This window comes from Rutidosis leptorrhynchoides, chromosome 5 (assembly GCF_046630445.1).
Source record: "Rutidosis leptorrhynchoides isolate AG116_Rl617_1_P2 chromosome 5, CSIRO_AGI_Rlap_v1, whole genome shotgun sequence".
Classification (NCBI taxonomy): domain Eukaryota; kingdom Viridiplantae; phylum Streptophyta; class Magnoliopsida; order Asterales; family Asteraceae; genus Rutidosis; species Rutidosis leptorrhynchoides.
Genome location: NC_092337.1, coordinates 437,429,697 through 437,445,401, shown reverse-complemented (window position 1 = coordinate 437,445,401; position 15,705 = coordinate 437,429,697). Strand labels below are relative to the sequence as shown.

Sequence of the window (15,705 nt, the reverse complement as noted above, 5' to 3'; positions counted from 1 at the left end):
TTCCCCCCGACTGGTTACTTCCCCATTGATCCTGCATATATATATATATATATATATATATATATATATATATATATATATATATATATATATATATATATAATGACAAGAAGACATCTAAGTATCAACAACATTAACGTCTAACAAAACCAATTGTTGTAAATTATTTCAAGCTTTAGAAAGTAGCCATTAAAAATGAAATTATAAATTGTTTCAAGCTCGACTTGCGAGCGACGATAGCTCTGGCATCATGATACCCAATAAGGGACGACGCGTTACTAACGTTAAACCCACAACATGCGCTCATTATGCACTAATTTGTGCCTGATGTGATCGAAAAAAATTTCAAACATACCTTGTGACAAAGGTCGAACGTGCTAAATGCACACGTTCGAACTTGAGTTCAACCAAGTTTGGACTGTTAAATTTTATAACTAAAGTGCATAAAAACTATTTTGTCATGATAACTAAAGAACTATTGAATTTTTGAACTTATTTGTTTATATATTACTCTTAGTTACTTTTTTATAAATATATTCACCTAAATTTAACTTTAATATAAAAGTGAAATTATAATCAACGATTTTATGCACGTGAACAACAATTCGGTCGAAAATATAATATTAAAATCTACTTTTTTTTTTTTTTTTTGAAAAGCAAAAATATTATTATTATTATATGGAATATTACAATACAAGTCCCTATATGCTTTTATACAATGCTATAAACGAAACGGATCAGCTGAGAAAATATGGAATAATTATCTGAATTTATGATCGGGGGAGACGTAGACTAGATAACACTACGAGGGACGAACTTGCGTAAAAGAACAACAAGCGGGGAAGGAGGGGACAACCGTGCCGATCAAGCGACTACAAAGTTGACACACAACCAACCCATTTAATCTAACCCACATAGGCTATATAGAATAACGAAACCATCCCGATTTGAATTAAATTATGTTAACCGACGCCTATGCGGTTTGAAGGAGGTGACACGTAAAATGACGGGTTGAGTAGCCATTGATGCCAATCGATAGGTGTTTTCTTCCGTGAACGATTTGAGATCCAGCTAAAGCTTTGAGATTGGATCTCGGAGATTATCACAGCGGGGTTCCATATTTTTCCGGAAAAAATCTTTAAGTTCCTATGTTTCCAAATAATGTAGCACGCAATCCATTTAGCAGCTTGCCATATTGAAGAACCAATGGAATTATTTGATATGCCTTGATCCGAGATGATGGCATCATTGATGTTAGAGATTCTTATGTTGTTTTGATTCCACCAATCGAGAAATTGTATCCATATTGAAGATACTTTTTGACAATTTAACAACGCGTGATCAATGGTTTCAATTTGGTGCTCACATAAGGGACATAAGATGGTGTGAAGGTCAATTCCTTTTTTATCGAGTTCGCTTCTAACCGGGATTTTTTGTTGAACGGCCCTCCATGAGAAAATGAATATCTTTTGTGGAACGAATTTGTTTTGAGGTAGTGAAAGGTTTCTAGAGTTTGTGCCGTATTTAAGCTTATTGATCAGATTTGACAGTGCTGCTGAAGTGTAGATGCCGGATGTGTCAAGGGAACATTTCCATGAGTCGGGGCGATCTGAAATAATAACAGATGTTATTAGGTTGTTGAGCTCCGTGAGATAATCCTTTGCACGACCACTAGGAGGGCGGGACCAATCCCAATTACCGATCGAGGTAGAGTTAACGTTCATTATTCTATCAGCAACAGTTGCTTCTTTGCGGGATTCCAACATGAATAGTCTATGAAATGTATCTTTTAAGCACTCAGATCCGATCCATATATCATGCCAGAAGCTTATTGATGTGCCATTTCCTATGCGCTTTGAAATCGAGGATGTGAAGGTTGTGCCTATATTGTCAGCAACTTTTCCAGCTTTAATAATCTCTTTCCAAATGGTGCGACCTGAAATGTTCCTGCATAAAAAGTTAGTATCCAACCCTCCCCCCGGCCCATAAATGCTTTTGATTATTTTTACCCATAATGCATTATCTTCGTTTTTAAAACGCCATCACCATTTACAAAGTAATGATATGTTTTTAGCAAAGAGGGACCCCACGTTTAAACCCCCACAATCGTATGGCAAAATTATTTGGTCCCATTTGATCCAATTAATTTTATTATCGTTTGAAGATCCTCCCCAGAAGAATTTCCGTCTTTTAGATTCAAGTATCTTAAGGATAGCGGATGGTGCATGAAATAAGGAGAAGTAGTATAATGGGATACTACTAAGAATTGATTTGATGGTCGTAAGTCGACCTCCGAAAGAAATAGATTTAGCAGCCCAATCTGAAAGCCTTTTGTCGAATTTCTCAACGATCGGCTGCCACGAGGAGGCGTGAGATGTGGGTACACCAATAGGAAGTCCAAGATAGGAGAACGGGGTATGACCCGCAGAGCAGTTCATGTAGCAAGCCATTTGTTCGGTTTCGGTCGTAGATGTACCTATACCGTAAAGTTTGCTTTTACGGAAGTTAACTTTGAGGCCTGAAATATTTTCAAAACATTTTAGTAGTTTGGAGATATATTTGGCGTTTCTTTTATTCCATTCGCCGAAGAAGATTGTATCATCAGCATATTGGAGGTGTGTAATATTGAGATTGTCATGTCCGATCTTTAATCCTTGCAAATGACCATTGGCTAATGCTCTTTTGACAAGTATGTTAAGACCTTCAGCAACAATGATGAACAGGAATGGCGAAATGGGGTCACCTTGTCGAATTCCCCTTTCAGGGGAAAATTCTTTGGTGGGAGAGCCATTGATTAGTACAGAAATAGATGATGACCAAAGGCATGCCCGAATGAAACCAATCCATTTTGGACCAAAACCCATGAAGTGCATGGTTTTAAATAGAAAGTCCCACTCAATGCAGTCAAATGCCTTTTCGAAGTCAACTTTAAAGATTAAACCTTTTTGTTTTTTACGTTTTAATTCATCAATTATTTCGTTTGCAATTAGGACACTATCTAGGATATTTCGACCTTTGAGGAAAGCTGTTTGTTCACTACCAATGATTTTATGAATGACCATGGCAAGGCGATTGGAGAGTATTTTGGTGAGAATTTTATAGTAGCTACCTATTAGACAGATTGGGCGATATTCATTTAATCCGATTGGGTTGGGTTTTTTCGGGACTAATGTGAAGAAAGATGCATTACATCCTTTGGAGATTTCTGAGTTTTCCCAGAACCAATCTAGAGATTTAATGAGGTCGGTTTTAATCAGTTCCCAATGTTTTTTAAAGAATCTCATGTTGAAACCGTCCGGCCCAGGAGCTTTAGAGCTATCGCAATTACATATGGCTTCCCATATTTCTTTTTCGTTAAATTTAGCTTCTAGGAGTTGATTGTCCAAGGAAGAAATGTATTCAAGATGTGAAACATGATCGAAAGGGCATTCGTCACGTAAGTGTTTGGATCGGAAGATGTTGTTAAAATAGGAATATGCTTCTTGTTTTATTAGATTAGGATCTTCAGTCCATGTACCATTAATTGAGAGCCCGTGGATGTTGTTTTTACTTGTTCTTCTTTTGATATAGTTATGAAAGTATTTCGAATTTTCATCACCCTCAAGCGCCCATTTGATTCTGGATTTTTGTTTAAGCATGTTTGTTTTCTTTTTTTCTTTGACGATGTGATGCATTTTTTCATCGATCCATTTTTGTTTTTCAGTTTCGGATAAAGGTCTAGTTTCGGCGGTTTGTTCCCAATTATTACATTCAGTAAGATGATCACGTATTTGGGAGTCTAAGTTATCAAGTTGATTACTATGTTTTTTAAGTTCTAATTTAACGTTTTTTAGTTTGTTACGGAAAATGCAGTCAGGCCTATTCCCACTAATTGGGATCAACCAAGCCTTTTCTATGATGGTGTCGGCATCTTTTAGATCTAGCCATGTGTCAAAGACACGTATTGGCTTAGGGCCAGAATCGAGGAGGTTATTTCTTAGGATAATGGGACAGTGGTCAGAAAGGTCCCGATCTAGAGTTTTGGAGGATGTGTTGGGCCAGATAGTGAAGATGCCATCGGAAATGAGGAATCGGTCAAGTTTACTAAACTTCATTGTTTTTTCACAAATCCTTGTGAACCTTTTACCGCCTAAAGGAAGATCAATTAATCCAGAGTTATTTATAAAGTTATTAAAATTATCTGCCCAATTTAGATTATACTCTGTGTTCATGCGTTCTGTTTTGTTTCTTACTTCGTTGAAGTCACCAAAAACAATGTGTGGGATATTAAGGGAGTTAGTAAGGGATGAGAGTTCGCTCCAAAGTCTAAGTTTTTTTGAATGGGAATGGGGGCCATAAACATTAATGAAGGCAATTTCAGAGTCATGACCCGCCCACGTGCCACAAATTGCAAGAAAGAATTCACCCTCAATAGCATAGTTGAACGAAAAGATATTAGTATCCCAAATAGTTAGGATACCTCCGGAAGCACCATCCGAATCCTTTTGGACGAATTTAAAATCAGAATTACCCCAGAAAGATTCAATGGTGTTGTCACGTGTTTGGCCGCATTTGGTTTCCTGGAGGCCTAGAATTGATGGTTTTTCTTTATAGCAAATACGTTTAAGCCAGCTTATTTTACCCGTTTGTCCAATACCCCGAATATTAAGAGAAATCGTACACATGAGAAAAAACTTACAGAATCGATGTGACGGAGGTGGATTCATGGGTTGTTGCGACGAATCCCGATGCTTTTCCCGAATTCGAACGTATCCAAGCTTTTGCTAGAGGTAGAACCTGTCTTTTTAGTCTTTTTGTTATGTACCATGTCCATATGAGATCCCTTCGAGAAGTAGGATGTGCTACCACCACCGTTAGACGAGGACTTACAACGTTTAGCCAGTTGAGAGATTCTAAGCTTTTGGCCACTTCTAGCTAGATGTTTGATGTAAAGCATATTGGATCTAGGTCTTTTAAAATCTGGGTTTTGAGAGGTGTTTTTTGACTTAATGATAGGTTTGGCGATGGTGCTAGAAATTTTTCTCTTTTTAGAAATTTCTTTACCCGTATAAAGTAAAGGTTCGAGGTTGAAAGGATCGGAATTTGTTTGTTGTGTAGCGTTAGGGGCAGGCATAAAATTTAATGGAGAGTTGGATTGAGGGTTTAAAGGGGTAGTACAGGGGGTGTCGTTTGTGGTATGGTGAGGGAGGGTTTCGGGAACAGAATCTGCATGTTCTTGTGTCACTATTGGTGAGCATAAATCATTTGTTAGAATGTGTTGAGGTGAGCTGTCCATATTAGATTTACCCGAGATGTGGCTAGGTGTAACAGGGGTATCATTTACTTGATTCGATGGGCCGTTAATAACAGTGTTGGGCTGCGGGATTGCAAGGGTATCCTCTCTTGGTGGGCTTGGGGGGGTATTGGTGGTAATGGGCTGCGTGATTACAGTGGACTCCAAAGGGATGGTTTTTGGTTTTGGTTGATATGAGGTGGTATTATATGGCCTTGCTGTATTAAAATCAGGAATAGGAGGTGGTTCAATTGGATCAGTTTCATTCGATGGGCTAGTTTCTTTTGTAGAGCTAGTATTATTTAAAACAGTTTCGGGATTGGAAGGATTATGGGTGTGAGGGTTTGTGGTGTCAAAGTGGTTGATGGGTTTCGATATGCTAGGAGATTGGAGAGATTGGTTATCGGCATTATTATTAAAGGGACGAGTATCCATTCGTTTAGAGGAATTAGAGGAGGTTTGGTGAGGAGGCGTGGGATCGTGGTTGTTGTTACGGGTGGTCTTTTCAGCGTTTCCTTCAACTCGATTTTCACAATCCAAGTGGGACTCTTCGTCAGAAATGTGATCGTCCGAAAGAATTTCATCATCCCAATTCGACGAATTATCGATATCACCATAAGTGTTAAACATAGAAAAGTTTTGAACTTCAATGATGTAAGCCTTAGATTGATTGACGTCACCGGGGTTGATAATAACTTGGCCGTTTATCGGTGAGAAATTGTTTGTTTTGATAATTACCGAGCCATGCGATAAATCTTGGTTGTTCTCATTGGTTATAGAGCAATTAAACGTTTCAATTACCTCGCCCCAATTTTTTGCTATGTCAATGAATGTGGATTCTAACCAACAAGTAATAGGTACCCCGAATATGTTAACATAAACAAGTCTACCAGAGGTTTTGTAAATTTCGGGATCCCATGGGTTTATATCTTCAAGCCATTTCCATAATGGGTGTTCCGAATTGTTAATCAAGTCTAGGGCCGGGTTGGGTTCCTCAAATATAAGCATTAGATCATGCCCGCCCAGGTATTTGATAGTAAACCCACCAAGGTTTTCACTTTCACATATTTCATTAAAATATTCAAGGAATTCAAGATCTTTAACTTTGGCAATAACCGCTTGACCAAGTATTTGGATAAGATCATCATTAGAATTTACCTTAATCGAGGGGATGCCGTAGTTTGTAGCCTGCTTGTTTAGGACCACTTCTTTGAAATTCCTTTCGTCTACAGGTGAGTTAAATGCAACCTTAACATTGTTCCTAGAACCCGATTTTGCATTGTTAGGCTGTGGAGCTTGTTTCTTTCCTTCGGGATCACGGGCCTTGTATACTTTGAGTAAATTGTCACCCGCAACAATGAGACTTAGTCTCCTCGCAAGAGAATCTTTGTGGTAATCTGGAACGTCTAAGAATCTAACAAAACCAAACTTCCTTCCGTTTTTTAAGGTCTTCCTGGGGATGTAAACCTCGTGGATATTGCCATATTTTTTGAAAACATCCCATAAGTCCGTTGAACACCAGTGTTCGGGAAAGTTGTGGAAGAGGTATGAAGTAATTCTAGACTTGTCGATCGGTTTTGGCAATTGATTTGTTTTAGAATTATTCGCATCTGGAAAAGGCTTGCCATAACGATTGATAAGGTTGGTGGCTGATTCCCGTATTTTGAAGTTGTTGTATAATTGATTGTAGGATGAGTTTAACCTTGTCGAGTGATGATTGAGACCAGATTTGGATCGGACAAGGTGGGTTGGATTCTGCTGGTTATTGTAATTAGGGTTAGGGTTTTTTGAAGGTGAGTTTTGCTTATTATGATCAATTTTAACCCAAATACCCTGATTGATAGGCTGATATCGGATATGCTTGTTATCAGCAAAGAAAGATTGTTTCGACTGGGATTGGTTGTTCGATGCTTTTGGTGTAAAAGGGGATATCGGTATGTTTGACATGATAAAAGAGTATTTCAAAATCCGATCTTAAATTCACTTATCAGTTGTTGACTAGCAACCAACCACCAGTTTATCCCATCCTCATTTGTTCTTACTCGTTTTTTTTTTTTTTTTTTGATTGATATTAATAAAGATGCAACAAATTTTTTAAAATTAAGTAATTAATTACCAAAGAAGTGGATACCTGAACTCGAATCTGAAGTTGCTTGAGATATTCGATAGCTTCATCTAACATAGAAGCCTTATCCGTCTATCAATTAAACCCACAAATCCCCAAATAAAATTCCCTTATCCGACTAAAGGCGGCACTCTCCGTAAAATTCCGGTCGGCGGTGCGATCCGTAAGAAACGATCGTCGTCAAGTTCCGATGATAATTAAATTACGGCGACTAATTCTTCTCCGGCGGCAACTATGCCGCCAGCTCAGATGAAAGCGGAACCGTCACAGATTTTAAGATTTGGTAATGATCGGAGATTGAGTTTGAGAGATGGATCTGAAGACGGTGGTTTGTTTCCGGCGACGACGGTGAGTGGCGGTGGAGAGAATAATATTATTTAGATTAATCAAAATAATATTCAACAAATATACAAGGTTTAATACAAAGATGTAACAAAAAAAATTAATCCACCTTCTTAACATAAATAACACTTACTCTAATTATTTCCATCTCTTAACATAGACTTATATACTTGATCCCATTAGTTAATCAATAGTAACTTTAACTTATTATACTTATTACATTTGAGCAAATTTTTTTACTGTTCCTCAACAGTAACCTATTTATATACTCCCATCTACTTACCACTTTCCACCAGAAGCTTCTTCCTACTGCCTCCATCGCCACCACATATCCTCTCCATCGCTACCACCTCCGTCGCCACCACACATCGGCTCCTTCGCGACCACCGTTTGCTTGGGGTTTTAGCTTCTCAACTGCCATCAATCTCTTATGGTATTTCCTCAAATTTTACGTTCTATATCGTCTCATATTTTCTAATCAAAGTTTCCTCTCCGGTTCATTTTGTAGGTGCGATTCTAACTTAACATTAGGGTTTCTGATTTTGTGACGATTTGGAAGAGATCCATCGCTATTATGTATTAATCCTAGGGTTCGTGATTTCGTGACGATTTGGAAGAGATTCAACGTTATTATGTTCCCTGAAGTTCCGCAATTCCTTGCCATCCGACTTCCACACAGTTGGTTTGTTCTCAATTTTAAGTTTTTTATTCATCATGATTTTTATGAAATGAAACATCGTTGTTGTTTCTATCATCCTCATGTTTGGGGTTTTTTTCCATTTAGGTGGTTCTGTTACAGATTACTCTTTCAATTTCACAAGAATCCGGGTATTTTTTGTTATTACGTAGTATTTATTTGGTTACGCACTTTTGGATTGATTTTTTTTTTAAATTATATTTTCGTTTGCATGGTCACTGATGGTATCATGATGCTATGTATCTTTTATTGTGTCCATGAGAAGTGTTTCCCGTGAATTGTTTGCTTAAATAATTATAGTTAGTAATTGTTGAATGATAGCATATAAACGTTGGGATAAAGATTACGGTTTAATGCGAGAAAACTCAAATCCCTCAACATCACTGTTTTGTCATCTATGACCACCGTCCGTATCTACGCCTGGTATTGTTCCTGTAACTTTCTAATAATTAGTAGATTTCATGTTTGGTTATTTGTTTATTTTTGTTGTAAAAATAGTTTACTATCGTTATTTTTTCGATTTTAATACAAGTGTTTTTTCTATGGGTTTTTTTTATACCTTAGATGGTGATATTTCGTTCTACAATTGTAAATGAAAATATCCAGAATAGGAGTATAAAATATATCTGATTTGTTCTTTATAGGTTCGAAAAGATGTTTTAAATCGTCATTTGTATCTTCTTCCCAAACAGTTTAAGCCTTCAACCTGCAATTGATTGTAAAAGATGCATTCTATTTGTAATTAACTGATTATTTAGGTGTTTGTTTATTCCTTTTGTATGCATATTCACGCTTTGTTGAGCAGAAATATGAGTTGCTAAAAAGAAAAAAAATAGAAATGCATATCAGATGTTTGATAAAATGCCCGATTGAGTTGTTCTTAAATTTGTAATGGTGAGTTTTTATAGGTTTTGTGAGTGTGATCCACCATATTAGAGCTTCGTTCCGTAAGTTTTTTTTGTCTTTCTTTAACTTTTGTAAATAGTTGGTTTTTGCTGATTTTGATCCCTTGCTTTTTATTATAAATGTTCATAGTCTGCGTTTGTTTAGCAGTTAGCTTTTACATATTTCCTTGGTTATTGAATGTTGTTCATAGTGTGCGGTTGTTTAGCAATTAGTTTACATATACTGTTGGTTATCGAATGCTGTTGCTATAAGTCTTTGGGCATTAGTAGTTGACATTTCATACTATAAATTATATATTTTCATTTTATAATGTTGTTACTATGTGACCTTGAGAGAATGGGGGTTCGTTATATTAGGCTGAAACAGCCTAATTGCAAGTGCAAAACGCCAAAATTGGTCAGCTCACAATAAGAATACTTCTCATGGGGTTGTTAGTGAACACGATATTGGTTCTGAAATGCCTGTAATATCTTCAAGACAAATTGCTACTACAAACATCTTACGGCATCTTAATTGTGCGGAAGCTTCATTTCCATATCCTTCCTTTGCTACTGTTAGTAATAAATTCTGGGATTAAAAACAACATACGAACTGCTGTCCTGTTATCAGACGAAGCTTCGTGCAACGTTTCTACTTCATCTGTTACACGTTACACCTGGTACTGCCTTTTTTTCTTTTGTTTGTGTTTGATAGCATTATTTTTCACTTTTGCTGCATTGTTAATTGCATGATATACCTTATCTATTTTCTGGCGCGGTTATGGAAGCTTAATCTGTCATTTGACTAGCAACGTCTGTTGTACATGCTTTTCCAGTTGTTGATCGTCATGGCGGTGTAGCCTCGAATGATGAAGGTGTGGCTAATTTGTATCTTTGGAAATAGTCGTTCTTTTTCAGTTTACATCGTACTGATGTATGTATTGTCGTATAAACATCAAGTGTCTCTTCGTTTTACCAATATTTAGGAGCTTGCTATAACGTTTGTAGCCATTCTGATGCGAATTTTCTGTATGAAGAACGCCTGAAAGCATCTACTTGCGAACATGTTTGTGATCATGGGTGTTGCGAACGAGGCCGTGTTTGGTTAACTAGAGAAAAGGAACCTCCTGATGTCATGAGATTACGTGAATATGTAGAAGTAGAAAATGCAAAAGGCTTACGATGAATATGTATTATTGTTGTGAGTTACGCGAGCGGCACATTATGCACAGCCTTCTTCTTAGAACGAGCCGTATACCTAAGTGGGTTGTACGGCGCTGTTGATAGGGGTGGTTACGCTAGATCAGAAGTTGGTTCCCGTGTTACATTGCCTTCTTTTTTTACAGCATTTCTTAAGGAACAAAACCGGTTTGGACAGTTTAAAGATATTAGTATATTACTGTCAATCTCTATTGTTTTTTGTGTTTTCTCATTCTTATTTGCATTACTTACTATACAAATCTATTTTTGTCACAAACTTGAATTATTTGCAGTTGTAGATTCTTCTATATGTTATGCTAATGACCTTCAGCTATAGATGTAACTATGCTTCATTGTGTGCTGATTATTGTATGCATTGAAAAAACAACCCAGGTCCGACGCAGCATCGCGCGGCTGACCTCAACCTTGTTACGTACACATAAACAAAATAATAATATCTACACCAATACAATCTCTTTATCCTCCTTCAACTTAAGATCAACAAACCGAACATAAAGATCAGTTCTACTCGAATCATGTTCCGGCAACTTCACCCGTCCACCTTCCGACATACTCCGAACAAAATTCACCAATTGCCGCCAATTCTCCGCCTCAAACAACCGCTTATTCAATCTCAAAAAGGTAAATGCACATAACCCGTTCCCTGAATCCGATCTACTCGTAGCCAAAACTTGTCCGTACGCACCACTATCGTATCGTTCTAACGCATTTTCACCCGCTAATTCGATTCCGGCAATTATAACCGCTGACTTCACCTGCTTTACTAAACCCTCAGGCGAACAATTTGCATGTTCTGGTTGCTCATTATCCCTCATTTCCATGCACGTAAAATTAAATACGACGTCGTATTTAGCTAACATTCTAGCAATGGGTAAATACCCATCTGAATTTCTAGTGTTATAATATCCGGCCGTTAATTCAGCAGCATGTGACCTAGTTTTGTAATGCCAATGAATTCCGGCAACTTTGCCGGAAAGTTTTGTTCCGGTTCCTCGGAATATGCTGTCTGCCGAACCTAAGATTTTGTCACCGTGTTCGACTAGTTTACCTGAATACCATTCCATGAAAAACCGGCCGTAATCGGTGTCCCATGTACCTTCTCGCCGGAAAAAGCCGGTGTCCTCCGGGAACTGATTGTACTGGCCGGAATCATGGGGCCCACTAGTTCCCCAATCTTTGTTTCCATTTGCATCTGCTGTTGCTTCTAGTGAGGCTTTCATGTACTGTTTATATACAAATAACATGAAGACTTTTAATTAGAAAAACAATTTCCAAAAAAAGGAATGTTTTAGTTATGTATTAACCACTTGTACGGTACAAGTAATGAAAGCATAATTACCTTGTCATAACATTGGAATTCACCTATTCCTGGAAACCTCCACGTCCCATTACTTTCTGGATAAGATGGATATCTTAGCTCACCACATGGGCCCATACCCACTTGGATTTCCTGTAAATTTTAAAATAAATTTAATAAGTATTTTAAATAAATAAATAAGAGAAATATTCAAATGAAACTAAATTTTAAGTTGAGATTCAAGTGAACATTCAGAGTGCGATACGTGGTGCGATAATCACATGTGATTGAAAAAAAATTCAAAAAAAAAATTTAATTTTTTTTCGAATTTTTTTTTTCCGAAATTTTTTTTTTCGAATTTTTTAATTTTTTTTCAATCACATGTGATTCTGCATGCCATCACATGTGATTGTAATATCCAATCACATGTGATTCTGCATGTCAAATTCAATCACATGTGATTGAATTTTTTTTATAGTAAAATGACGATTTTTAATTAATTTGTGTTAAAACCTTTAAACACCAAGTTTTTCATCAAATCACCGAATTAAAGTCTGAAATTTTGAAGATATGATCATGAAACGCTAACAAACTTGATCAAATCACCAAATTAAAGTCACTTTCCGGTTGAAATTTATTTTCGAAAAAAAATTTGAATTTTTTTTCCAATCACATGTGATTAAATTTGACATGCAGAATCACATGTGATTGTGTTTTACAATCACATGTGATTGAGTTTTACAATCACATGTGATTGAATTTGAAATGTTAAATTTAAAAAAAAAAAAATTCAAAAAAAATTAAAAAAAATTATTTAATTTTTTTTTCCAATCACATGTGATTGTTGCGCCACATGTCGCGCTCTGATTGATCCGTTGAATTTCAAGCAAATTATTGTATTCAATAGATTACAACTCAAATAAATAAATATGGAGTAATAAAGTTGCACTTTTGTAATAGACGGAACAAAGTAAGTATTACGTACCACAACAACATTTCCAAGGTAACTTTTGAATTTTTGTTGAAAACTTCTCATGAAATCCGAATAAACTTGAATAGGAGTTCTTCCTTTAAGGACCGGAACCGAGTCACAACCTAAAGAGATGTACTCGGGGTTTCTACGGCCAGATCGATCGGTGTAGACGAGATCGGGGTTGTGGTTGATTTCTTCAAGAACCCATGGTGGTAACGGGATGCTATAATGTTTGTAATCAAATTGTGATGTTAAAATCTACACAATAAATGTATTTTGCATTTAAAATAACCTAAAATAAGAATAAGAATGAAATGAAGATAATAATTTTTATGAAAATAAAATAATTAACAATTAACTTTTGGGATGAATAAAAACCGTCTTACAAAAAAGCTTTTTAATATTAATATAACGAAAATAAATAACCTATGTATATATAAATCATTATTATCCCCTAAAGATCACATAAATTACCGTAGAGGATTAACCAATATATAAATATAAACTAGGCTAGCTCTAAATTAAATACTTCGTACTTAATAATTAAATATAATATACGTACACTATGATAAAGAAAAAAGTATATATTGAAATATCATGATGGCTCTAACAAATAATATCCTTCTACATCATTTCTTTAGGACCTGAATTTATATCTATAATAACAATATTATGATTAAGATTACTAATGAAAATATAATAATGAAATTAAAAGAATAAATTAATTTAATTAACTAGCTAGTATACCTGCATGAGTCTCCAACATTGCCTCCACACTGATGAAAAGACATAACAGCTTGAAGCTTTAATCCATGTTTTTGAACCATGTTCACAAGTTCAACATACCCATCCCAATTATACTTCATTGGTCCATCTTTTTCAACTAGGCCCCACCAAACATCAACCATTACACCTTCAACTCCTGCGCTTTTTAACGCCATTAAACTCGCGTTCATCGCTTTAGGTTTGTTCAAATGGCCACTTAATGTAACCGTATCAAGAGGCAACATAACATAAACAGGCACCCTTGAGTTGTTTTCTACTTGATGACCACTTGATAAAGAGTAATATTTTTCTTTTTGTTCATCGAACAAACCATGATCGAATGGCGATATCATCTTTTGATCATCGCGCGTTATTTGAGCATCTTGTAACGAATTTTTGGCTCTTAAACGACGTGTAGGTTTGATTTGTGTAAAACTAATGGTGGCGGAGAAATCGTCAAGGGTTTTTATTGTCTTGATATATTTCAGATTTAAAAAGGATGTAGAAGAACGAAGAGTTAAAGCCATTTGAAATTTTAAGAAATTTTTGAAGAAATGTATGTATGTGGGAATGTAAGAAGGGTGTTATGCTACTTTATAAAATGAAATGTGGATAGAAGACAATATTTGTGGGTCCCTTTTGTAGGAAAAAGGGCATAAAATATCAAAATTGGTTACCCAAAATTTTCAGAGACGCGTAAGCATTCTTTAAAGGGGAATGATTCGCACACATATTTTTTAATCCTCACACACCAATTGAGTATTATTAGAAGAGTAAAAAGTTAAAATAGGTGTGTGAGGATCAAAAAAGTGTGTGTGAGAATCATCCCCCTTCTTTAAAAGAACGTTATTATTATTTATAATTTTTATAGAAAATCAGGTAGATACTATAAACTGAGGATGAGCATAAATCCCGAAATACCGAAACCGTACCGGTACCATACCACTACCGGTACCGAAATATTGTACCGATGGTATTCGGTATCGGTATCGGTTCTTGATTTGACACGATTTTGGTATTGGTACTATTCGGTATCGGTACCATTCGGTACGGTATCATTCGTTATCGGTACCGGTACAGTATCGGTACCATTCGGTATCCGTACCCATGCAAATCACTTCATATAACTTTTACACTACCTTCTATTTTTCAAAATGCCATGAAACCCTTGTCAAAAGATATATTCGTGAATATAATTCAAAAAGTATACCAATATTAGTTGTGTGACAAAATTAGTTGTGTGAATTGAAAAAGAAAAGTTGTAAAAATTGAAAAAAATGTAAATTCAGAAAAAACAGGTATAATACCGAAAATACCTGTTCAGATTTCGATATTCGGTACGGTATTCGTTCTTGATTTTTCTTAGTTTCGGTATCGGAATTTTCGGTATCAGTACAGTACAGTACAGTACGAGACATGTGCCGATCTCATCCCTACTATAAACATATTACTCATTACTCTATATCTTAGGTGGTTAAATATCTATATCATTTTTGTCCACCATTACATATCCATTAACATGTTGTATCATAGGACTCGTTAATGTATTCATATGATGGATTTAGTACACTTAAACTCATAACCTGATTAAAAAAGCAATTTAAAATTGCCAAATTAGTAATCTTTTCGAAGAATCAAAGTTATTTATTTGGTATGGTTATACTTCAAGCTAAAAGAAATTTGCTTCACAATAATAATATTCTGTAAATAATTATAAACATTTAGGATTTAAATCAGGATAAGTTAGAAACAAAGATTGACGAGAATATTATCATTGGTTGACTCGCTCGACTTGTATTTATGGTACACTTAAAAATCTTTGCTTAGATATTTTATATTTACGCATATAGAATATTCCATGTGCAAAGTGGTTATAACGTCAATAATACTCATAAAATATCATAACCCAAAACATTGTATAGTTGTATATCAAGACACCAATCAAATCGTCCTAATTGTGTGGTTTAATCAAGCACGATCAATCAACATATATAAAATCAAATAGAATTAGCAATTAGCATGCACAATCGAATGAGTTACTTCAACCAATTAATACTCATATAGTCATTTTGAAAATTTATATATGTTGAGATAACATTATCAACGGATGTATCTATTTTGTCACACAT

The 15,705-nt window shown here is 35.7% G+C and overlaps 3 protein-coding genes and 2 long non-coding RNA genes across 6 annotated transcripts; 2 read left to right on the top strand and 3 right to left on the bottom strand.

Moving 5' to 3' along the window:
* Positions 1-626: 626 nt before the first annotated feature.
* On the bottom strand, positions 627-7,221 carry LOC139846653 (uncharacterized). Of its 2 annotated transcripts, none has more exons than XM_071836138.1 (2): positions 4,679-7,221; positions 627-1,947 (listed from the first exon to the last, which is right to left on the bottom strand). In XM_071836138.1, the coding sequence occupies exon 1, from the start codon at positions 7,217-7,219 to the stop codon at positions 4,703-4,705; it is 2,517 nt and encodes an 838-aa protein (XP_071692239.1). In that variant the 5' UTR covers positions 7,220-7,221; the 3' UTR covers positions 627-1,947; positions 4,679-4,702. The 2 variants fall into 2 exon arrangements, with proteins under 2 accessions (XP_071692239.1, XP_071692240.1); XM_071836139.1 differs by having other exon boundaries at positions 627-1,936.
* LOC139850087 (uncharacterized) lies at positions 963-4,664 on the bottom strand. Its single transcript, XM_071839681.1, has 3 exons — positions 3,749-4,664; positions 2,054-3,109; positions 963-1,936 (listed from the first exon to the last, which is right to left on the bottom strand). Exons 1-3 carry the CDS (start codon positions 4,662-4,664, stop codon positions 963-965), a joined length of 2,946 nt encoding a protein of 981 aa, XP_071695782.1.
* Positions 7,222-7,796: 575 nt separating the features above from the next.
* On the bottom strand, positions 7,797-14,139 carry LOC139846707 (beta-amylase 3, chloroplastic). Its single transcript, XM_071836197.1, has 5 exons — positions 13,559-14,139; positions 12,824-13,034; positions 11,881-11,991; positions 10,946-11,764; positions 7,797-7,942 (listed from the first exon to the last, which is right to left on the bottom strand). Exons 1-4 carry the CDS (start codon positions 14,101-14,103, stop codon positions 10,979-10,981), a joined length of 1,653 nt encoding a protein of 550 aa, XP_071692298.1. The 5' UTR covers positions 14,104-14,139; the 3' UTR covers positions 7,797-7,942; positions 10,946-10,978.
* On the top strand, positions 8,014-8,765 carry LOC139847444 (uncharacterized). Its single transcript, XR_011759491.1, has 3 exons — positions 8,014-8,172; positions 8,248-8,421; positions 8,524-8,765. It is a non-coding gene; the product is annotated as an uncharacterized lncRNA (long non-coding RNA).
* Positions 8,774-10,747, top strand: LOC139847445 (uncharacterized). The gene is made up of 2 exons (XR_011759492.1): positions 8,774-10,000; positions 10,157-10,747. It is a non-coding gene; the product is annotated as an uncharacterized lncRNA (long non-coding RNA).
* Positions 14,140-15,705: the final 1,566 nt, after the last annotated feature.

Excerpts from the sequence above, each read along its gene's own strand:
- LOC139850087 (XM_071839681.1), bottom strand. The coding sequence starts at position 4,664 with ATGTGTACGATTTCTCTTAATATTCGGGGTATTGGACAAACGGGTAAA. Across the intron at positions 3,110-3,748 it reads ACGTGATCATCTTACTGAAT|GTAGCTACTATAAAATTCTC; the intron begins GTAATAATTGGG and ends TCTGTCTAATAG. Across the intron at positions 1,937-2,053 it reads TAAAAACATATCATTACTTT|GTCGCACCATTTGGAAAGAG; the intron begins GTAAATGGTGAT and ends GGAACATTTCAG.
- LOC139846653 (XM_071836138.1), bottom strand. The coding sequence starts at position 7,219 with ATGTCAAACATACCGATATCCCCTTTTACACCAAAAGCATCGAACAAC.
- LOC139846707 (XM_071836197.1), bottom strand. The coding sequence starts at position 14,103 with ATGGCTTTAACTCTTCGTTCTTCTACATCCTTTTTAAATCTGAAATAT. Across the intron at positions 11,992-12,823 it reads ACCTTGGAAATGTTGTTGTG|GAAATCCAAGTGGGTATGGG; the intron begins GTACGTAATACT and ends TAAAATTTACAG. Across the intron at positions 11,765-11,880 it reads AATTCCAATGTTATGACAAG|TACATGAAAGCCTCACTAGA; the intron begins GTAATTATGCTT and ends GTATATAAACAG.